The 20,143-nt window shown below is 39.2% G+C and overlaps 2 protein-coding genes and 1 long non-coding RNA gene across 5 annotated transcripts; all 3 read left to right on the top strand.

Annotated features, from left to right (window-relative positions):
• The first annotated feature begins 371 nt into the window (after window positions 1–371).
• Window positions 372–4,150, top strand: LOC145485054 (uncharacterized). Its single transcript, XM_081463706.1, has 3 exons — window positions 372–945; window positions 2,404–2,721; window positions 3,201–4,150. The coding sequence occupies exons 1-3, from the start codon at window positions 885–887 to the stop codon at window positions 3,278–3,280; spliced, it is 459 nt and encodes a 152-aa protein (XP_081319832.1). The 5' UTR covers window positions 372–884; the 3' UTR covers window positions 3,281–4,150.
• Window positions 4,151–9,007: 4,857 nt separating this feature from the next.
• Window positions 9,008–12,663, top strand: LOC145484982 (XK-related protein 6-like). 2 transcript variants are annotated; one of them, XM_081463614.1, is made up of 4 exons: window positions 9,008–9,360; window positions 10,253–10,724; window positions 11,019–11,169; window positions 11,384–12,663. In XM_081463614.1, exons 2-4 carry the CDS (start codon window positions 10,261–10,263, stop codon window positions 12,101–12,103), a joined length of 1,335 nt encoding a protein of 444 aa, XP_081319740.1. In that variant the 5' UTR covers window positions 9,008–9,360; window positions 10,253–10,260; the 3' UTR covers window positions 12,104–12,663. The 2 variants fall into 2 exon arrangements, with proteins under 2 accessions (XP_081319740.1, XP_081319741.1); XM_081463615.1 differs by lacking the exon at window positions 9,008–9,360 and having other exon boundaries at window positions 9,467–10,724.
• A 2,248-nt stretch (window positions 12,664–14,911) lies between these two features.
• Window positions 14,912–19,770, top strand: LOC145483770 (uncharacterized). Of its 2 annotated transcripts, XR_014048957.1 has the most exons (3): window positions 14,912–15,551; window positions 17,862–17,888; window positions 19,152–19,770. It is a non-coding gene; the product is annotated as an uncharacterized LOC145483770 (long non-coding RNA). The 2 variants fall into 2 exon arrangements; XR_014048958.1 differs by lacking the exon at window positions 17,862–17,888.
• Window positions 19,771–20,143: the final 373 nt, after the last annotated feature.

The following is a 20,143-nucleotide window of genomic DNA, read 5'->3' as shown; positions in this document are numbered from 1 at the left end:
AAAAGTCACCAATAAAATGCATGGACTATGGACCAAGACTATGTTGAAACCCTGTCCCTACTGTCAATCAATCTGACAGCTTCATAGTTCTTACTTTCTAGCCGATCACGAGTCCGTGATGGGATTTATTTCAGAAATGAAGCATGCTTTACCATGTTTAAAGGCATTAAAGATGTCACTCAGCCGGGGTTTAATGTTTAAGTGAATCAAACTGTTCCTTCGAAGTTTGATAAACCAAAAACTGAAGAGATTTCATGCGATGTTGTAACCCTTTTTTAATGGTATGATTGCAATGCAGCACATCTTTTGAATGATTTGACTTGCACGGATCTCTTAAATTATTAAAGGAGCTCAGTCACGGTATTTTGAGTTATTTTGGCCACATACAAAATTACCCTTAAATGATAGTAAACCTGAAAATAACAGTTTAATAAGATAGAAAAACACCAAAGAGATAATGATAAACCATAAGGAACAAGGATGGCTAAGGATGGAGAAGATTGACACGGATTACAAACGACGAATTTGAAAAATTGAGGCTAAACTTTTCAATATGCGAAACCTTGACTGAGCTCCTTTAAGGTAAGACAAACTAAACCATCACGAAGTCTAAAAAGAGAAAGTAGAAATTGAAAACATTAACAGGAAGTACTAGCTGAAAAGTTGTCTAAAAATGTTGCGATAAGTCATTAGGAGGGAACAAGTGACGTCATCAGGTGGAACACATCCGGTTTTTACAGGAAGCCGATAAGCGTGACGGTCACGCCAGTATATTATAACATGTGTTTCGCATTTCGGAGCACTTGTAGATTTCAACTTCTGTAAGCTGCACGGAGTCCACGGAAGGCGAAGAGAAGGAAAGAGATAAGAAGAGTAAACTAATAATGTCAGAAACAGCGATGGAATACAGCGACAAATCCGGTAGAATCGAAACTGCATCAAAAGGTAAGACAATCCACGAAGGTGTTGCTTAGTTCATGATATAAATATTTCTATGGAATTACAACAGTCAATAGTATAGCCATGAATACAACAGAGTACTAAAAAAAATGCGATTCACTTACAAGAACAATATTTACTGATGTCTGTTGGTTTAATTAATATCCATTCGTCCTTTGCGATTAAATTCATTTGCTTGCAGAGGTCTTGCTAGTTTAGATCGTATATCAAACGCCCTCTCGCTCTTCCCAAAAGGAAGACCTGACTCGAGAACACCATGGAAATTTAGCCTAGACAAGCTATAAAGCTTTCCTCTTCTTTGCTGTATTGCCAGCAGCGAAAAATAAGCTTATAGAGTAAGGTTTGGCCTGTGACTTGATACTTGGAAACTTTTAAACACAACTGAAGACTGATCACGGCTTAAGTCTGGTGGAGGTGTTACAATCGACAGGGAGAAAAGCGATTTCTTAAAGGGCTTATAAAACTTCACGTGCAGGTTGGTAAGCAAGAGCCGTTTAGTACGTAGGTCAGATAGCCTGCATAGCAGTCTTTTCCGTTTCCTCTTAGCGGGAGAAAGCGAGAGCCAAGGGGAAGTCGCGCGAACGCATGGCGCGAGAGCAAGAAGTTAGGAAAGGGGGGAAGAGGGTGGGGGGTGCCCCTCCCCCTTGCCACTTATTTTTTGTTACCTCTGTCCCCGTGCCCTCGCGCGACTTCCGCTTGCCTGAAAGGAAACGGAAAAGACTGCTACGCTCATTTGATGAACTTATCAAATATTGTTAGAGACCTGCGAATGAGTGAGCAGATGTGAGTGGAGTGTAGGTAATACGCCCAGGGGGGGCACTGCCATATATGGGCTATATAGGTATGTGCTGCTGTGAAGGGTATGGTTTTCAAGCAGTTTACTCTAGGATAGGGTATATAAATCAGAGCATTTGGGTCTAAAATAGGGTATCATTTTTCACAAAACTGACTATTTGGTTGAAGATTTTATCTAGACTAAGGAAACCAGTAATTGCCACTCAAAAATATAAAAAAATCAAATCAGCAAGTTTAAATTTATGCAAATCAGCCTCAACAGTATCGATAGATGGAGGATTTGGGGAGTTTACTCTAGTATAGGGTAGCAAAATTCGGCTGAACTAGCTCTGGTATAGGCTAAGGGTTCCAGGGTCCCAGCGGCATATGCCCACCCAGAAATTCCCAAAGTACCTCCCCCGGGGTAACACGTGGCTATATAAACATAAAACAAAAGACCAACAAAAATTATCAGTCCATCTTCTCATACACAAAGAGACTTGTTAAATCAAATGCAAATAATTTTCAATTTTTACCCACTGTTCCACTCCACTAAGCATCATTTTACAGATAAAATCTATTATCTGCTTTCACAGGTTGCCCAAACAAAGTGAAAATGTGCAGATTTACTGCAACAGTGCCTAATTCATTTTTTTTTCTCCCCTTCAGAATCTGACGATTCAGATGATGAGATCATTGTGAAAACAACGTCATGGCCTACATATCAAGCACCATCAAAAGACAGTAATGGCTCAGACTACACAGATAAGGATATAAAAAACTTTGAAGTTAATGATGAATCTGGTGGCAACCATGACACTGATGATGGAGTGACTAATAAGGCACCACGACGTCGCATGAATTTTCATAGTAGCTCAGACTGCTCATCAGCACCAGCAAAGTCATGTTCAAACAATCACTATAGCAGTTCATGTGAACATTTGCATCATAAACCTCAAACAAGTACCAAAAAGGCAAATCACCAAGGTAATGGAAAACTGATTTAACAATATCAACCATTACTCTGAACAAATAACTGTGAAAAGTCTCAGGGTATAATGGATACAGGAGTGACTGGACAGTTTTCATAAATGATACTCTTACTCAGCTTCCCAATTCATTTTTTATTTATGTTATGCTTAGTTCATTGCCCCCGAGTGGGGGATAGGGCCGGAATTTATGCTATAGTCTGAGTAAAATCAGAAAAATTATGTTACTCTCTGCAGTAAACTGTGAAAATTTCATTTTTGATTTCATTTTCTCATTTTTATGCAGTAAAAGTTTTGTAAAGCTCCATAAACCTGCTTTTGTGATAAGCTCTTGGCAGAAATTTAACTCCTTGATCCACCTTACTTAAAGAGACAAATTATTTGTGATTTTTTGAAATAAGTTCCTGCTTCTGTATTAAGCCTCCCTCTTCAAAAGGTCTAGAACACCTTGTAACTGGATTGCATTTTCCATTTCAGAGCTATCTGAAGACAACAATTCAAAGTTGCAAAGTAATTCAGAGTCAACACAAAAAAAAGCATTTTGCCGTCTAAACTGATTCATTTCTGGAACTGGAACAGTCACTGATGAGATCAAGTTACTGTTGTCGCGTCTGAGGACAAAACAGGCAGGCATGCGTGGAGAACAAATGAAGATATATGGGTGCCTGGTGACAAGCAATTATATTTCAAAAACATTTTTTAAAAGTATTTATTAAAATATAATATATTTATGAAGTCATTTATTTGTAGTATCATGCAGTAAATCAAACAATAAGTGTGAACAATGCAATTTTAGATCAGTATTGGAACCGAAAATCTTAAGATTTATGATGTTAGGATATAAAAGAAAAATGAACTTACAATGCTCTGACTGGTAAGACTATGTCATGTGACCCTTAATAAAAAAGTAATGCTTATTTAAACAAGACTGTGGTGGTTAGTCCATGAACTTTACAGACAGTTCCTTTCAAATGTAACCAGGTTAAATTTGAAAGAATGGGATTGAAAAATAATGACTACACATGAAGTATCTTCAGAGCTGCAACTAATCCAGTGTCCTGGTGTGTCAGGAGTTTTCGGTGAAATAAGAGTTTCAGAAATTGTTACCTAAGAATAATTTTAGCATATATGGTTAAGTCTGCTTATGAGCCGAGTGGCCCATCAGGCCAGAGTTTATCCCAGTCTCTGTAGCATGAAGCGACTAGGAGTATTTCTACTCCCCCCTTGATGGGATGCTAGTCCATCGCAGGGTTATCCCCAGCATTAATTATCCGGTACCGATCTGTACACCTGGGAAGGAGGCACTGTGAGTGTAAAGTGTCTTGCCCAAGAACACAACACAATGTTCCCAGCCAGGGCTAGAACACAGACTGCTCTATCCGGAGTCGAGCGCTCTAACCATGAGGCCACCACTCCTCTCCCCCTCCCCCTCCCCTCCCACATAGAATCTACACCAAGAATTAAAGATTAGGAGACCAATGATACTGACCAAGTACATGAGAGAAGATATTTGCAATTAGCCAGTCAGAGGCCTTGTCTACTGTCCTGATATCCTGCTGCAATAACTATAACCCACTGATCTGTTAAGGCTGAAGTTGGTTAGGTGAAGACCTTTTCTTGTGTGTATTTTATTTATTTATTTTCTTTTACAGGTTTAGTACAAGAACACATAAATCGATACTTATAAACATTACAAAATTTACAATAATTACCTTAATTACAAACTACAAAGAAAAAAAAACTACACTGCACAACACTACAAGGATTACATAACTTATTCAACTTAAAGGGCATGTAAACCCCAAAAATGCTATTTTGGGGACCACATAGTCGTTTACTACATACATGACATCTGCCAAATCTGTAGATCTTTTGTTCACTTTAGCCCGTTTTTACGTTGAAAAATCGCTTCAAAGCTCTAAACATCCGCCATCTTGAATTGCGCAATCTAGCAAATGACGTCACGGGTGGACCTTAAGTTACGGGAAGTCAAAGGTCTTTCTTGAACACGTTGTGAAATAAGCACATGTTTGTTTAGTTTTGCAGTAATTCGAACAAAACAGGCCATACTATGCATAAGTTTCCAAAAGACGCTAATTTGAGGCGGCAGTGGGTAAAATTTGTTCAAGGCGCAAATCGAGCCTAGCGAAAAGGGCCGATTTCGTAGAGCCGACGGAGCATTCGGTTATTTGCAACATTCATTTTTCTCCGGATTGTTACGAAAAAAGTTTCATGGTAGAAATGGGGCTGAGAAAGCAAAGTCCTTTACTTTCTGGTGCTGTACCGACGATACAGTCTCCAGCAGCAACAAATTCTTGCGACAAACGAAAGCGGCCTATCCAAAATGAAGGCAGCAAACAACCGGAAATGGCTGACAGTGCCGATAAAAGGCCTAGAAGAAGTAGAGCTCTTCAAAAGCTTGACGTTAATAGGGTAAACCACTTTGTCTGCTATTCTTCGCAACACAGATAATCTCTGCTTCTTTTGAGAAACCCTGCAAAGAAACAGCAGTAGAACAGTATGGGTCACGCTTACACATCATTGAGTAACTAGAAAGGTAATTACGGCAAACCACGTTTGTGCCTTTGTATATATTAAGCCCATTGCTGCCATTGCTGTAACATATTTTCAATAATTATGATGTAAATTAGCAATCACCTCCTTATCCCTCACTGGGTTGGTGGCTTCAACCCAGTATACGTGGTGCCAAAATCGGCTGGAAAGGTGCTTCGGATCTTGTCTACAGCACAAGATGGCAGCGCAACTCGGACATGTTTACCAAGATAACCCCAGCACCAACGAACAAGCTGCCGATAGGCAATGTATCGAAATCTCCTACACGAAAAATACAGAGAAATAACTATCTACACTAGTGTTGTACTAAAATAAAACCAGTTACGGCAGAGGTAAATCTGACAATTGAACCGCGATAGTTAAAATAAAAGTAAACTTACTCGTTTCCTGTGTGATTATCTGTGCCGTGCTGCTGCCTGAATGCGTAATAAGCAGTTTCAAGCACCCAAACATCAAGACAGGTCAACTGAAATCCTCGATGCTAGGTAATACATTTCATTTGTATTTCTGGCCTCTGATTTTCTACTTTTTGCCAGACTTGTCCGATTTCAGCGCAGCAAACACTTTCGTGAGCAGTCGGCATTGGCTGACATACTTGACACTCGCACCATTTAATGCACCCAAGAAAGGTCGGGAAAAAAGACAACAACAAAATATGGTGAGCTTCTATTAGCGTACTAATCTGACTATGCGCCGGCTTCAATTGATGTTCATCTGCTATAAAAGTAATTTAATTGCAAAATGATTAAACACCAGTCTGTGTTTCCAAGACGGTCTGAGTTGTTGTCATCTGGTTCTGGGCTGGCTTCTTGTTGATCGTTTTGTCGGACCCTTCGTGGCTCAGATTGATACGGAGGAGGCCCAGATTGTTCCACAGCTACAACTGAATTTTCTACATCACTATCATACAAATTCACCAAATTTGAATCGCTGTCATCCGATAAAAGATCCTCCGAGCTACTCCCACTTTCCCGATCCGCCATAGAATTCTCATATGGAATCCCTATTCCGCAATGTTTGTGTTCCACCGCTTACCTCACAACAGATGGCTATTGTTTTCACCGGAAGTGGATTTTTTCTCGTAAAAGCTGTTTTTCTCCTTAACGAAACCCAAACGAGCAAAATAAATGCCAAATTCGTTTTCTACGTTGCTGTTTGCGTCGAATAAGAAAAACTTGTATTTTTGGGTTTACATGCCCTTTAAACTTAAAATAAAGAGTAATTAAGGGAACCTTAGAAAAACGAGGTTTGGATAACAGCTACTGGTGTATTAATGGGAGTAAAGGTTTCCATTTTTTATCGCGGAAATGGATGGGGTTTTTTTTTGGGGGGGGGTTGGTTTTTTTTTGGTTTTTTTCGCGCCAAAACATTTGGTTTGAAACGTTTTTTTAATTTGTCGACTAACAGTCTCAAACATAAAGAGCCCTTATTTAACTTACAGCGGTAAATGAAATATTTACTTTCAAGAAGGATGTAGTTGACGAGAATGCTTTTATTATCTGTATCTAAAATCCCAAAAAGAACATCCTTGATATCAAACCTAAAGGCTGGTTTTCACTAGAGCATAAGCACAAGCACAAGCATAAGCATAAGCACAAGTGAAAACAGCCGTGACATAAACATAAGCATAAGCAGAAACATAAGAGGAACGAACCCACTTATTTGTCTTGTGCAGTTTTCACTAGTAACACGCTCGACATAAGCATAAGCATAAGCACAAGAAAAACGAACAGTTCCGTTTTTCTTGTGCTTATGCTTATGTTTATGTCGAGCGTGTTACTGGTGAAAACTGCTCAAGACAAATAAGTGGGTTTGTTCTTCTTATGTTTCTGCTTATGCTTATGTTTATGTCGCGGCTGTTTTCACTTGTGCTTATGCTTATGCTTGTGCTTGTGCTTATGTTCTAGTGAAAACGAGCAGTACATTTAAAGAATTAAGTACAACCTTTAAATACGATAGGTGAAGACCTACCGTATTTATTCGATTGAGCGCTTCGGCGCTCTTAAAATTCTTAGCGTTCCAGTTACAGTGCTTATTTGAGGGTGACATTTATAAATGATAACCAGCAAATGTTAACAACAAAACACAGCCACTTCGAGTAGAAAAATATCATGGGTGATCCAGCAAAATAAATTTCCGAAACCAGTTTAGCTTAAGGTGGCATGGTACCCTCAATATGGACCAAAAAGTTTGTTTAAATATGGTGAAGAAAGATCAATTGTGTGCTACTGCACTCAAGAAGAGAAATTAAATTTCTAGAGTTTTACTCAAAATGGTTGCTATGGAAACCAGCCACAGCCTTTTGAAGAGTGTTTTATAGTATTGACGCAAACACTTCCTGCTCTTTTACAAAACAAGAATTGATTGTCAAATAAGCATATCATGTAAGTTTCTGTTTTGTTCTGTGATATGAACCTAAGTTTTGACAGTTAACTCTTATTTTCAGTGCTTTTTACAGCTTTATTTGGAAATAACCTTATTTTTTACTACACCCAGTGGACAAATCATCTCATGTCACGTGACAGACCTTAAAATGTTACGATTTTTTTGGTTTATATCATCATGACACTATTGGTCTTTGATGAGCCCAAGTTTCAGAAATTCTACTTAAAAACCTTGCAAAGTAGAAATGTTGGCGCGAAGTCAGTCGGTATAAAAGTAAACTTTTGAGAAAAATGCACTTTAAGTTTCTTACACGAAGTATTAAGCATTTAACGAGCCACAAATAGTGGGGGGGGGGTGCAGATTGGATCTCGGGGGAAGGGGTGCAATGGTTGTTCCATTTTGTAAAAAGTTACCGCAGTTGTGGGAAATATTCCTTGTCATAAGGGAAATGAATGAGCCTGTGATGGCAATTCGAGGAAAAGCTTTTCACAAATAATTATACCAGTCGAGTTCTAAATAGTTTCGTTCATATAAGTTAAACATAATCTATATTTTTGGTCACGTTCTTATAGTAAACAGTCGTTGCTATGGCCGTTGCCACGTGAAAAAACTTATACCACTGTGTACTTTCCTTAAGTTTCACACTCATCTGGAAGGAAATTCGGCAAGATCGTTTCAAAATGTTTTTGACAAGTCCTCAAGGGTCTTAAGTCTTGTATTTCCAAGAAATTGAATTTTTCATGAACATCGCCATATTTTAGGGTACCATACCCCCTTAAGTGTAGCGCTTGTTCAAGGGTGGCGTCCTTTACTATTTGTATTCTCACAGGTGGCGCTTAATCAAGGGAAGCGTTTAATTGGAGACAGGGCTTAATCTAGTATATACGGTAATCTTACCTCTTTGGTACGCTTGAGGGGCATATCAGGGTGTGTACCAATAAGCCGGGGATGGGGGGACTCCCAGAAAATTTGGTTGGGGTGTGCAGCCCTCTTACCAAAACTCTTACCCTATTTATGACCGAAGGCATTTTTCTCCACCCTTTATGACCTGACAAAAAAAATTCGATACCCTATTTATGACCAGACCCTTAAATCAAGTTCACACCAATGCTAAATTGCCATTAACATAATTGTGAAGGGCTTTTGTTGATCAATAATGATGAAAAGGTAGCTTCTCCTTAAAAACATACCCATATCAAGACTAGAGTGCAAAAACATTCCCTATTTACGAACAAAATGGACAAAATCGATACCCTATTTATGACCAAAACTGCTGAAAAACCCTACCCTTTAGAGCCGAACATAAGGAGTACCCCGTCCCCTCCCCTCCCGGGACTAATAACAACAACCACTTTTACCTGTAAGTAAGATTGATCTGGCGAAGATTAATTTTGCTGTTACAGGACTACGGACCTTTTTGTGCAGATTAATATCAAACAGAAATGATGTCATACCTTAAATATGACTTCCTATTTTGATGCGAAACTGAAAAGTAGGACAAGGCGTTGACTTCCGCAAATTCACAGTAAGACCGGAACAAACCACTTCCGGTCTTATTGGAGGACATGTCTCGTGACTCTTTCGCACTTCAATCCGATAAACGATAAATATAAATCTGCGCCCCGCAGCTGGAAATAAAATCGTCACGAGGCCTGATTGAAGGTCGTATAAATACAAGGTATGTAACCACTGAATTGAAATTTGTTTTAATTCTTTTACTATAGGCTTGTAAAGTTTCGAAATTTAATTTAACAATTTGTCAAATGGCGCGGCGCAGACAGCAGTAAGGTATATAACAATGCAATTAGATTATGAGCTCGAGATTTCTATCGCGTGATAGTTGTCACTATCACGCATAGAAATCGAGAGCGAATAATCTAATTGATTTGGTATAAATCTACTAGTCGTTCAAAACTTTCATCTAAATCCTCTTCAAAGACACTTCGGAAACACAAACAAGCGGACCCCTGCGCGCGCTGCTACGCTACTCGCTATGTATCACAGAATAGAACGTGAGTAGCGTAGCCAATCAGAGGACGGCATTCGTGATAGAACGCTAGTAGATTTATACTAATTAGAACGTCACATCGTATGATCGGCACGAAATGCAAATCGAATTGGTGCAATTTTCAACCATTCCACCTGTAAAATGGATCGAATCGTCTTACTGGAGCTGAGTACGTTGCGTCCGCAGATGATGTTCACATAAAGTATTTTCATCGCCGATAATCGCTGACAACGGCCAGCTTGCCTGCGAAGTTGAACTCACGCAATGTTTCCAGTTTGAGATAATTCACTTCGTTTCGTTTAAATGAGCAAGTAAACAAATTCGATTCCCGTTTGAAACTTGCCGGTCCTTTTAATGCTGCAGGTTCCAGAGGAAATCAATGTTATCATCTACTAGTTTATCTATATTAGTCTTTCTGTCACACAACTCATCTAACGCCGACCACAATACTATGGAGGGAGTTACTTTATTTTCACACAACAAATATAGATTAAACAGAGATTTGTGGAGGTTTGCCGGCTTACTGTTCCTAAGTATCCCTGCCTCATATTTGTATACACAGATAACACAATGGCTGTCGCAGAGAGTGAAAGTAACCGTGAAGATGAAAAGTGTAACCTTTGCAAGGTAATCACCAGTTGCTGTTGGCCATGTCGGCGTCTCTACAAAAACATCGCTAATGATCGACCAGACATTACAGAAGAAGATGACGATGCTAACTTCTGGAATGAGAGAGCAAAGTGCAGTCGATTTTCTCTGCTCTTCCCATTTGTTACTGCTCTGTTATTTGTTGCCGATGTTGGTATGGATTGTGAGATCGCAGCAACACATTACAGCAGAGGAGATTACAAATGGGCTGCCTACACACTGACTGTGATTGTGTTCTCATTGATTATAACTGATGTCCTGTCAGCCATATTTTTCCTTGACGATCAAAAAGATGAAGGAAAAACAGAGTGGCTCGGGAGAAACGACTTAGAAGTTAAACCCTGGTTCTATGCGTTCCATTTTATTTTTTGTGGTCGTCTTATAAGGTACGGTACAAAAATAATTTTTGATTTTTAAATAACTAAATTAAAGGACCACTTTCATGAACCTGAAAAGTCAAAATCCAAAAAATATATATTCATTGATTATAACCTTAATATAATGGTTTAGTTTTCTTTAAAAAAGAATTACCATATAATTGCACTAGAGTTATTAAAAGAGTGACATAATGGTTTATTAACGCATAACGAAGTTGTGGTATAGCCCCTGGATTCCGCCCTTGTTTGGTGAAGCGCAGTGTCTATTGATGGGGCATTTACTTGGCACAATTAATCTTGTAGGTGCTTCCAGATATTTAGGACCGTGCGTTTGATACGAGGAATCCAAACCACTGATCCAGATAATACGCAGTTGTATCGCCTGTATATCTCTCAGCTGCAAGACTTGAGTACACTGGGTGTCGTGGAAGCGTTTACTGAAGAGGCGCCCCAGGTACGTGTCTGTTGTGATCACCGGTATCGTCGAGGACTGAGGTTGCCTGTCCATAAATATTTCGGTTTTTCATAGTCTGCGACGGTCTTAAGGGAATATAGAAAGTCAAGTTTATGAACAGACTAGAAGTGAAGGGGAATTACTTTGCTTTAAGTTACTACGGTTCCTAACTAAGCGTTCTAATATGTTGTTATTTTGTCTTCTTTTGTTCTAGGTCGCTCTTCAGCTGTACCTTCTTCTTCAGAAAGGTACCATGGATTGGACGTCATTCGCCGACTTGTTTGTGGCAATAAACATCATTAAGTCTTTGGCTCTGTTCGCTTTCAGTTTATTAAGTTTTTGTAGATTCCTTCGCCTCGGAAATGAACAAAGCCAGCTGTTGGAGCTTTTTAGCTTGGCTTCTGTCTTCCATTTCTCTTGGCGCTTATTTATGCTTGTTTCCAGGATACTGGCTTTAGTTCTGTTTGCTTCTAATTTCCAGCACTTTGTTTTTGTAGTCGTTGGTATCCATTTGTTGTTTTCATACTTTCTGTTGCGCGGACAGCCAGATAATTACTTCGAAGAAGGATCATTAAGAGATATATTGCTTAGATGTGCCTTTATTTGCATCAACGTGTTTTGTTTTTTCCCTTTGGAGGGCGAGCGTACACGAAATTGGGGAATTCCATATTACCTGGTGACTTTCATTGAGGACTCCATCATGGTTCTGTTGTGGTATTTCCTCAGTGATTTTGATAAGGTGTTCAAGATGATCATACTAATAACTGAGTGGGGCGCGTTTCTGCTTGGTCTTGTATCGGTGTTGCTTTATTACGGCGTGTTTCATCCGTCCTTACATGCAAGAGTTTGTACGAACACGATAAGAACTGACACAGCGGATGCGCAACAAAACACCCTCTCGTTAAATATAATGCAGCTTAAAAGTAGGGTTTAAAGTTCAATCCTAGACAACAACATCTGAAGTCGATCCTCTCGAATATTGACACGGACGAGCCAGACCAGAGTGTCCTTAGAGAGGTGTCCTTACTACAGAGGTTATAGGTATCAGTGAGAGAAGATGAAGGGTGAAAGATTTAATCCTCCATGCAAACTTTAAGATCAAGGTAATCCCTCTCAAGTTATCTTTAGACATGGTACTCACTTTTTACGTGGATAATGTTGTCACCCGCGTTGCATGGGTATTAACGTGGTGGAGGTAAGTTTGGGTGGAGCTGCCACGGCATGTCACGCGAGAAAAATCTGCGTCACTGGATTGGCTATTTCCTAGCCTCCCTTGAGATTTCCAAAACCGGGCGTGATCTAAAAGAAGACTTACGAGTTGATGCGATTAGTTAACCCCTCAAACTGGGGGATTATCTCTCTTACCCTTGCTGTCATCTTCATCGTCTCTTAGTATAACGTCATTTCAAATGAGTTCTGATCATAAGTGGTGTTTTTCAGAAATTGGCCAAACGCAAATAGTTTGACTTTTTTCATGAAGAATAACCTACATGTAAATAGATTAGGTCAATTAAAAAAAAAACAGAGAAAAAGAAAAAGACACTGCATAATTTAGTGGAGAAACTACTAACTTGACTATATTTAATATAAGGTAAAATATGTAAACAAACAGGAAATGTTTGCTATGTGATTTCATGAATAAAGAAGTAGAGTTTATATAAATGTTGCTATCTACCACTGTGTTATTTAGTGCCTGTTGTCCGTGTTATGGGCGTGTCCACATTTTACAGGTTATGTTTTACAAGTTATGGTTTTACCGAGACCCAGTGAACTTTCAACAAAATTAACTTAGTTCTGTATAGGGCTTATCAATTTGACTTCTAGTCTGACTCTCAGACTTCAAGTTTGACGGAGGTAGAAATAGTGAATGTGTTATACTGTCTTGAATCATAACTGGGTTGCTTTGGTCATTTTGTGCCTTTTCTTCTTCGCTCAAAACGTTCCACAAGAACTTCAGTAATATACCAGTACTATAAGTCTAAAAGAAATCTCAACTGTTATCAAATTTCGTAGAGTAAACCTTCTCTTAATAAGAACTCGTGACAAAATTCTGATAAGTAGTATAGTGTATATGGTGTATATGACACGCTTTGAGAAGGAAAAAGACAAGTGGAAAACTGATTGTGTGACACAGCTCAGGTAGGGTCATAAGTCATTATGCTCATTATAGAACAAGACGAAACGTGAAAGAATCTGTTTTTTGTTCAATAGGTTAAATTGAAGATTAGCTGAAAAATTCAGCAGCATGTGTGATTCGGCTACTGACAAAGAACTTTGCACTGGAAAGTTAAGTAAAATAAAAAAGTCCATGAAAACTTTTCGTCGTTTTTCGCTTGTATTTCTGTGAAGAAAAACAAGAAGAATCCTTCCCAAATAATACTATTATGTTATTCACATACAAAATGAGAATCACTAAAGACGTTTAGGTCAATAAGTGATGAGCTTACAAACAGTTAGAGTGGAGATAGTTAGCAGATGATTCGGCTGATTATTCAGAGTTACAGTGAAATCCGTATTAAGCGGACCCCATATTACGCGGACACCCTCTATTAAGTGGACACCAGCTTGTGTCCCAAAATTCTCTTCCTACATTTACTGTAAAATAAACCTGCATTCAGCGGACACCTTGGTTAGTCGGACGTGGACACCAATATTAAGCCATTTTGTTGCACAAAACCTGTAATAAGCGGACACTTCAAGGGCTTTTTACTTCTGAAAGCTTAGCTCGGACTCCTTTAACATTGTTCAGTGATATCGTTTTAAAGCTAAGTAGATTATTCCAGATTGATGCATTGACTGACTGGATATTGTGCTATGAGCATAGGGCAGCCTGGGTTATCTGTTTGTTAGCAGTTCCCAGGCCCCACTGCGTAGAACGTCTGCGAAAATTTGGTCGTTCGTACCTTGTACATTCGTCGCGTTCGTTGAGTGCCTTCAGTTGTACATTTGTCATCTCTTGATGCAAAAGGAAGCTTTTTACTAAAACGGTAAGTTACTCAGTAGGTGGTCATGTCAGGTTTAAATTTAAGTATTTGGGGAAATATTCCTGAGGGTAGCGAATGCTTTACTGATGAACTGAGGGGAAGACGATATTCTTTCATGAGTCTCACCGCGCGCTGTTGTTCCATGAGTATTGCCCAGCGAGGTATGTAGACTGAATTATAATTTGCCCAACGAGGCGAATACAAGTGAATTGCCCAGCGAGGTGAACAAACTGAATTCTAATTTGCCAAACTAGACGAATAAAACAAGTGAATTGCCCTGCGAAGCGAACAAACTGAATTCTAATTTGCCCAACGAGGCGAATGAAACAAGCAAATTACCTACCGAGGCAAACAAACGGAATGATAATACTTAAATTTACACCTGACATGACAAGCTACTGAGTAACTTACCGTTTTTGAAAAAACCAAATGTCTATCACGTTTTGATAGCAGTTTAAAAAGAATAATAATTATTTCGTCAGCATTAATTGCAAGTAGTAGACGTCTACAATGTTATTTTCTGTCAATATACAGTTTGTTACTATTCATGTTACATGATTGTTTCAACTAAAATATCTATCACGTTTCGATAGCTGTTTATCAGAAGAAGAAGAATTATAGTATTGTCAATTTTTTTTTTATCAGAATTTATTGTAAGTAGTACAAATCTACAAAGAGTAAAAAAAAAAAATCAAATGTACCAGTAAAAATATATCGTTCGATTTAAATATTACCCTTCTCCATTTGGGTCTGCTAGATACTAATCCTTTGAAAAATAAGCGAGGGCGAAGCTGTAGAAACTCATACCTTAAGAAAGAAAACAAGGCTTAAATAAAAAATACAATAGAATTCAATTTCAAACTTGCTTTTTTCTACGACATTAATTCACTATATTTTTCCAACGATCTCCAACACTATGTGATATCTTCACGTCTCACCCCCACTATCTTTCCACACGGGGCAGCACTTCACTTCCTCTAAGGAACCACTATTAACCCTGTATCAAGCGGACACAAGTGGCCCAAGTGAGGGTCCCATGGGTGTCCGCTTAATACAGGTTTCACTGTATGTGATGCGACACACTTGACCTTTCTTAGAAGCTTGTCATCAATCAACAGACGTCTCGTGGTCATCATGTTACAGTATAATATAAAGAACTTTCTTATGTCCACTCGACCGGTCCGGTCAAGCTTGCATCCTTTTATGGTTGTTTCATTGTTTGTTTGTTTATGAGCTCTGCAAAGAAATGAGAGGAAGCAAAAACAGCACAGGTTGAAATCGAAAACTGTTGAGTAAAATTGCTGTCCAAAGGGATTGCAATGGAACATACAACAAAGAGAGAAGACAGAGAAGACGACGCTAATTCAGACATCACTGACGACTTAGACATTGAAAAAGGTAAGGTTAACAATGGTAAGACATTGTACATTCCATGTTGAACAACCTGAAATATTGTCTATGGCACCGAAACGAAACTGACATAAAGCAAATTCTTTTGTTTGTTTTCGAATAAATCGCAAAAACGCATTTTAAAATGCTCGATTTCCGCCGCACAATCGGGTCCAAGTGAGCGCTGGCTCCTTTCCCGAAAAAGCGGCTGACGGTAATCTAGACTAATAAGTTGAACAACAGCAAATGGACTAGCCTGCGAGTAGTCTCACAAATGAGTCACACGCACGAGCGGCGAAGAGCAAAGCGATCCAGCGGGAAGGAGTCCAGTGAATAGGCCTAGACAGATTCTGCTCAAAAAAATGTTAAAAAGTTGCTCAAAAATATCCCCAAAAGTTGCTCAAAAGTTGCTCCAAAAATTTTTTTGGGTGCTTGCTGAAATCGAAGAGCAGCAAGCCGGCTCTGTTTCTGTACGACAACAAAACGAGTAGTTTCACTTCAGTTACAGTTTCTTGAAGACCAAGCAATAACTCGGCTCTGAACTCATCCTAGTGCTTTCTCTGGCAACCCCGCTTTCGGGCGATGGAAGCCCTTTCAGGCTTCGAAAGCTGTGCACCATTTTCAATCGTAGCCTGGATTGGATCTCTTTGATGCTGTTCTTCATCGGATTCTTCATTGTCAGAAGAAAGCGCCTTGCAGTCCTCCATTTCGAGCTAGTTGTACCATATTTGGAATATTAACACAGGATACCCATTCTGGAAATGGAGTCACATCCGGCATATCCATATTTGGAATCTATCAACACAGGATACCGACAAAAACGCAAGAGATTTTCTAGTGAAATTCTCTTGAATTTCCAAAGAAAACGTCATAAAATATCAATTACTTATGAATGTGATTTCGAAATAGTGAAAATATGCCAAAAATATGTTAGCTTTCAGAAAAGATGCTGCTAAGTTGCTCACTCTCCGAAAAGTTGCTTAGAATCGAAAAAGCTGCTCAAAATCGTAAAAGTTGCCCAAAAGTTGCCGAGCAGAATCTGTCTAGGCCTACTGGTGAAGAGGCGCCAAGAAAGTGAGCCTGCCTTGATCTCTGTAATTTTTTTGCGTCACCTGAGTGAAGTGAAATACCATTGGTCAAAAAGTGGGAAAGGCGAGAAATCTGTCAGTCTATTATGTTTGATGAGGAGCGATTAGATCCCCATGGAGTCGGTAATTTACCGATACTCTCACAATAAACATTAAGTCGTCCACATTTAGAGTCAGAGGAAGAGTTGGGTGTGCGTATTACTGATGTTTTAACAAAGTTCCAGTCTATTTCTGGTTAAATTTCAGACTAAACAGGGAGAAGAAAATAGCGGTTGAAAGTATGTTAATAAATCAAGACATACTTGCTGTGTTGCCGACTGCATAAGGGAAGAGTTATAAATGTTACAAACGTATGTGATTGCCGAGCAGGCAACGAAACAACACAAAGGCGTTTGCCCGTATACTAGCATCGTCAAAGACCAAACTGACAAAGCAAAATCACTTGGAATCAAGTGTGTGTCCTTGCTAAACATTAACTTTGACGGTTTTTCTACGGCAAAACTTTATCAACAACGGATATCGCTTTGCATGCTGTTATGGGAAAGATTACAATTTTTCCGAGAAATCTGAGCTGCCAAAGTTCATACTTCCAGGAAAAATTAATTGCCTTATTTTTTCTGCGGTTCTCGGAGTGGAAATGAAAAATTTGCTGAGATCAGGGCAGGCTCACTTTCTCGTCTCGCGGCTCAATTTCGTGCGGGCTTGTGCTCCACAGCGTGAGCCTGCTTGCAGGCTACAAATGGACCTACAGTGAAACACTGCTTAGTTACTGAAGTTATTTCAGAATAATGCCAAAATGTGTATCGAAGTTATGTTTTGACGTTGCTGTTGTTTTGTTTTTTTGGTGATCCTGCCAGTATCCATTTCACTGTAACGCAGTACTGCAACGAATAACTAGTATCAATATTTCACTCGTCCGCCTTACGACAATCTTACTAAAGCCGCGCTTACTGAAAAAAAGCAGATATGGTCCCCTCAAAATGGCTCTGAATCAAAGAGGACTTGGTCGAATGACAGCGGTACGGGGCAACTGAGTGTGCGCAGTAGCACCCAAGCACCTTTCTTGGGAACGGTTTGATTGACACTGGATTTGCACTACTGGCTGGCTTGGGAAAATGCTGCTCACGATCCCTACCTCCCCCGGAAACATTTTAAAGAATATAATGATCAGTTGTAGTGACATTTTTTTTTTGCTGTAGAACAAAACTTTACATTTGTCGTATTTTTTCAGGAAGTGATGGATTCATAATTACGATAGGTAAGTAAAAATTTTGCTTCAAAAAAAAACCACGATATCTAGTCAGTAATCATCAATTAAATGTGACCAATATTTTATTTTTTGAGCTCATAAGCGTCGGAATAAATCCCTGGTAAGGGATAATAGAGTGAGGCTCTTTCTCATCCAAAATAGAAATCGCAAACCAGAGAATAAAAATTCACTTTCAAGTTATACCTTACTGCGGCACACGAAAAAAGCGAATTAGACCAATAGTGTCACCCTTTCCACGCGAAGAGCGTTCACCATTTCTAGTATTTGTCTTTTGTTTTCTGTTACTAGTTTGCCGAACAAAATAAAATATTTAGTAAACGATTTACGACTGAGTACACCAGCGTCGAAAGCTAAAAAGTAACCGGGGCCTGCTATCTGCTACCCTTCAAGGTCCAAGGGTGCTGTGGAAACACTCGCCTGTCGACTCGTGTTCCCACAGCATTTCTCGTTCTCCCAAATTTCCACTCGTGTTTCAATAACTCGATAGACACACAGTACATGTTTTCTATTTCTTAAATGAATTACATCTTAAAGGAGAAGGTCACTCCAAAAAGGGTATAATTTTTTCTTTTTTTTTTTTGTCAACGCTAATAAAACCCTTGCACTACGTTTAGCCACTAACCGAAGTTTCAGCGTCTGAAGTGCAGGTTTTCCTTATGAAATTCGTCTTCAAAAAGTCAAAAATTCGACATCGTTGCCGCCATTTTGAATAGTACTCAGCAGCCAGGCCGCGTTTCGTGACGTCATTCCGTCCAAGAGATTTTGTTCAAATAGCTTCCGACAAGCCTTTTAACTACCACTCTGGGTTATGGCTGTTCTTGAGCCATATTATTTTGAGCCAAACATGCTCCAAACTCCGAAACGATAGCATTGAAGATTTTCGTTTGGAAAAAATACATTTTGCTGACCTTGTGAAGGATGCAAAGTCAGTTGCAGGTTTTTTTCCTTCCCGCCAATTTCGAGTCGGAGGGAATGACGTCACTTAAACACGGACTGACTGCCAAAACAGTTTCAAAATAGCGGCCTTTGAAGTCGCTTCTTTCGAGACGAATTTCTTCTGGATAACGGGCACTTCAGAGGCTGAAACTTCGGTGAGTGGACGGAAAAGCTGAATGTTTTGTTTGCTATAGGCGAAGACAAAAAAGTAAGCTTTTTGGACTGACCTTCTCCTTTAAATGGAAACCAAGGAGTTTTTTTCCATTTTTAATGACACTTGCGGTTTTTTCAGAATGTTTCTTTTCCTTTTGCCAGGAGTGAGTCGAGAAAGGATGAAATTTCACCCCACACAACCATCTGACAGGGATAAAGGCAAATATGGAAACACTCGAAGAAAAGACAGTGATTGCGTCGTAATTTAATCACTGCTGTGCTGCTCTGGTTATACACGTCTTCGATAAAGTTTCCTGACGTTAGTCTGACAGCAATTGTAACTGCCACTACACTTGTAATCTCTTGATAAGCAGGAATGTGTATTGCGCGCCCTGGATGGTGATAGATAGGCGAGTAGGAAGTTGTTTCAGGGCGCACGTAGCAGCACCCTAGGCCATTATATTACCTTAAAAACAAGAAGCGTAAAGTGAATGTCATTTGTTATTAGGCCGTTAGAGATGAACTTAACACGCTAAAGGATGCGACTGATAAATCAATTGCATGTGATCACTCCTGACAAAGAGCCCCGCACTTAGAAAACTAAAACTCAGGCATATGGAAATGTAAAAAGTAAATACTTAATCTCCTATTGAACTTTAACAGACTGTCTTTTACAGAATATCCGTGGCTTCTGTCATGTCTCTCTTCTTTTTTTTTTAAATTTTTATTTGTTCACATACAGAATAACATACAAAATAACCGTAGAGGAAAAAAGCTACATAATTACTTACATTAAAATACCTAAAACAGGTTTAACAACAAACGATAAAACTAGTGGGTTTTTTTTTTTTTTTTTTTTTTTTTTTTTTTTTTTGACTTCTGTCATGTCTCGCTAATCGTTTTTTATAACGAGTCCAAACACACCGATAACTAAAAGAGAAGCCAAGTTTCCGGCTTATTGTTCTTTGTTACTGGCGTGGAAATCACTTACCAATGATCAATTACCGATAATCGAGTATGATACGACACTGCGAATTTGAAAGCGTGTGAGCACGAGAACAGGATTCAGAAGCCTGTCACTTCCTTTCTCGTCAGGGAATCTAGCTATCCCTATGTACCGAGACGAATTCAAGGGCAAAAAACTTGCGGGCATG

The sequence above is a fragment of the Orbicella franksi genome, chromosome 4 (genome assembly GCF_964199315.1).
Source record: "Orbicella franksi chromosome 4, jaOrbFran1.1, whole genome shotgun sequence".
Taxonomy (NCBI): Eukaryota; Metazoa; Cnidaria; class Anthozoa; order Scleractinia; family Merulinidae; genus Orbicella; species Orbicella franksi.
This window is presented reverse-complemented; position numbering and strand designations above follow the sequence as displayed.

Bases quoted from the DNA above. Each gene is read 5' to 3' on its own strand.
- LOC145484982 (XM_081463614.1), top strand. From the start codon at position 10,261: ATGGCTGTCGCAGAGAGTGAAAGTAACCGTGAAGATGAAAAGTGTAAC. The intron at 10,725-11,018 runs GTACGGTACAAA...TTAATCTTGTAG, and splicing joins TTTTGTGGTCGTCTTATAAG to GTGCTTCCAGATATTTAGGA. The intron at 11,170-11,383 runs GTACGTGTCTGT...CTTTTGTTCTAG, and splicing joins TTACTGAAGAGGCGCCCCAG to GTCGCTCTTCAGCTGTACCT.
- LOC145485054 (XM_081463706.1), top strand. From the start codon at position 885: ATGTCAGAAACAGCGATGGAATACAGCGACAAATCCGGTAGAATCGAA. The intron at 946-2,403 runs GTAAGACAATCC...TCTCCCCTTCAG, and splicing joins AATCGAAACTGCATCAAAAG to AATCTGACGATTCAGATGAT. The intron at 2,722-3,200 runs GTAATGGAAAAC...TTTCCATTTCAG, and splicing joins CAAAAAGGCAAATCACCAAG to AGCTATCTGAAGACAACAAT.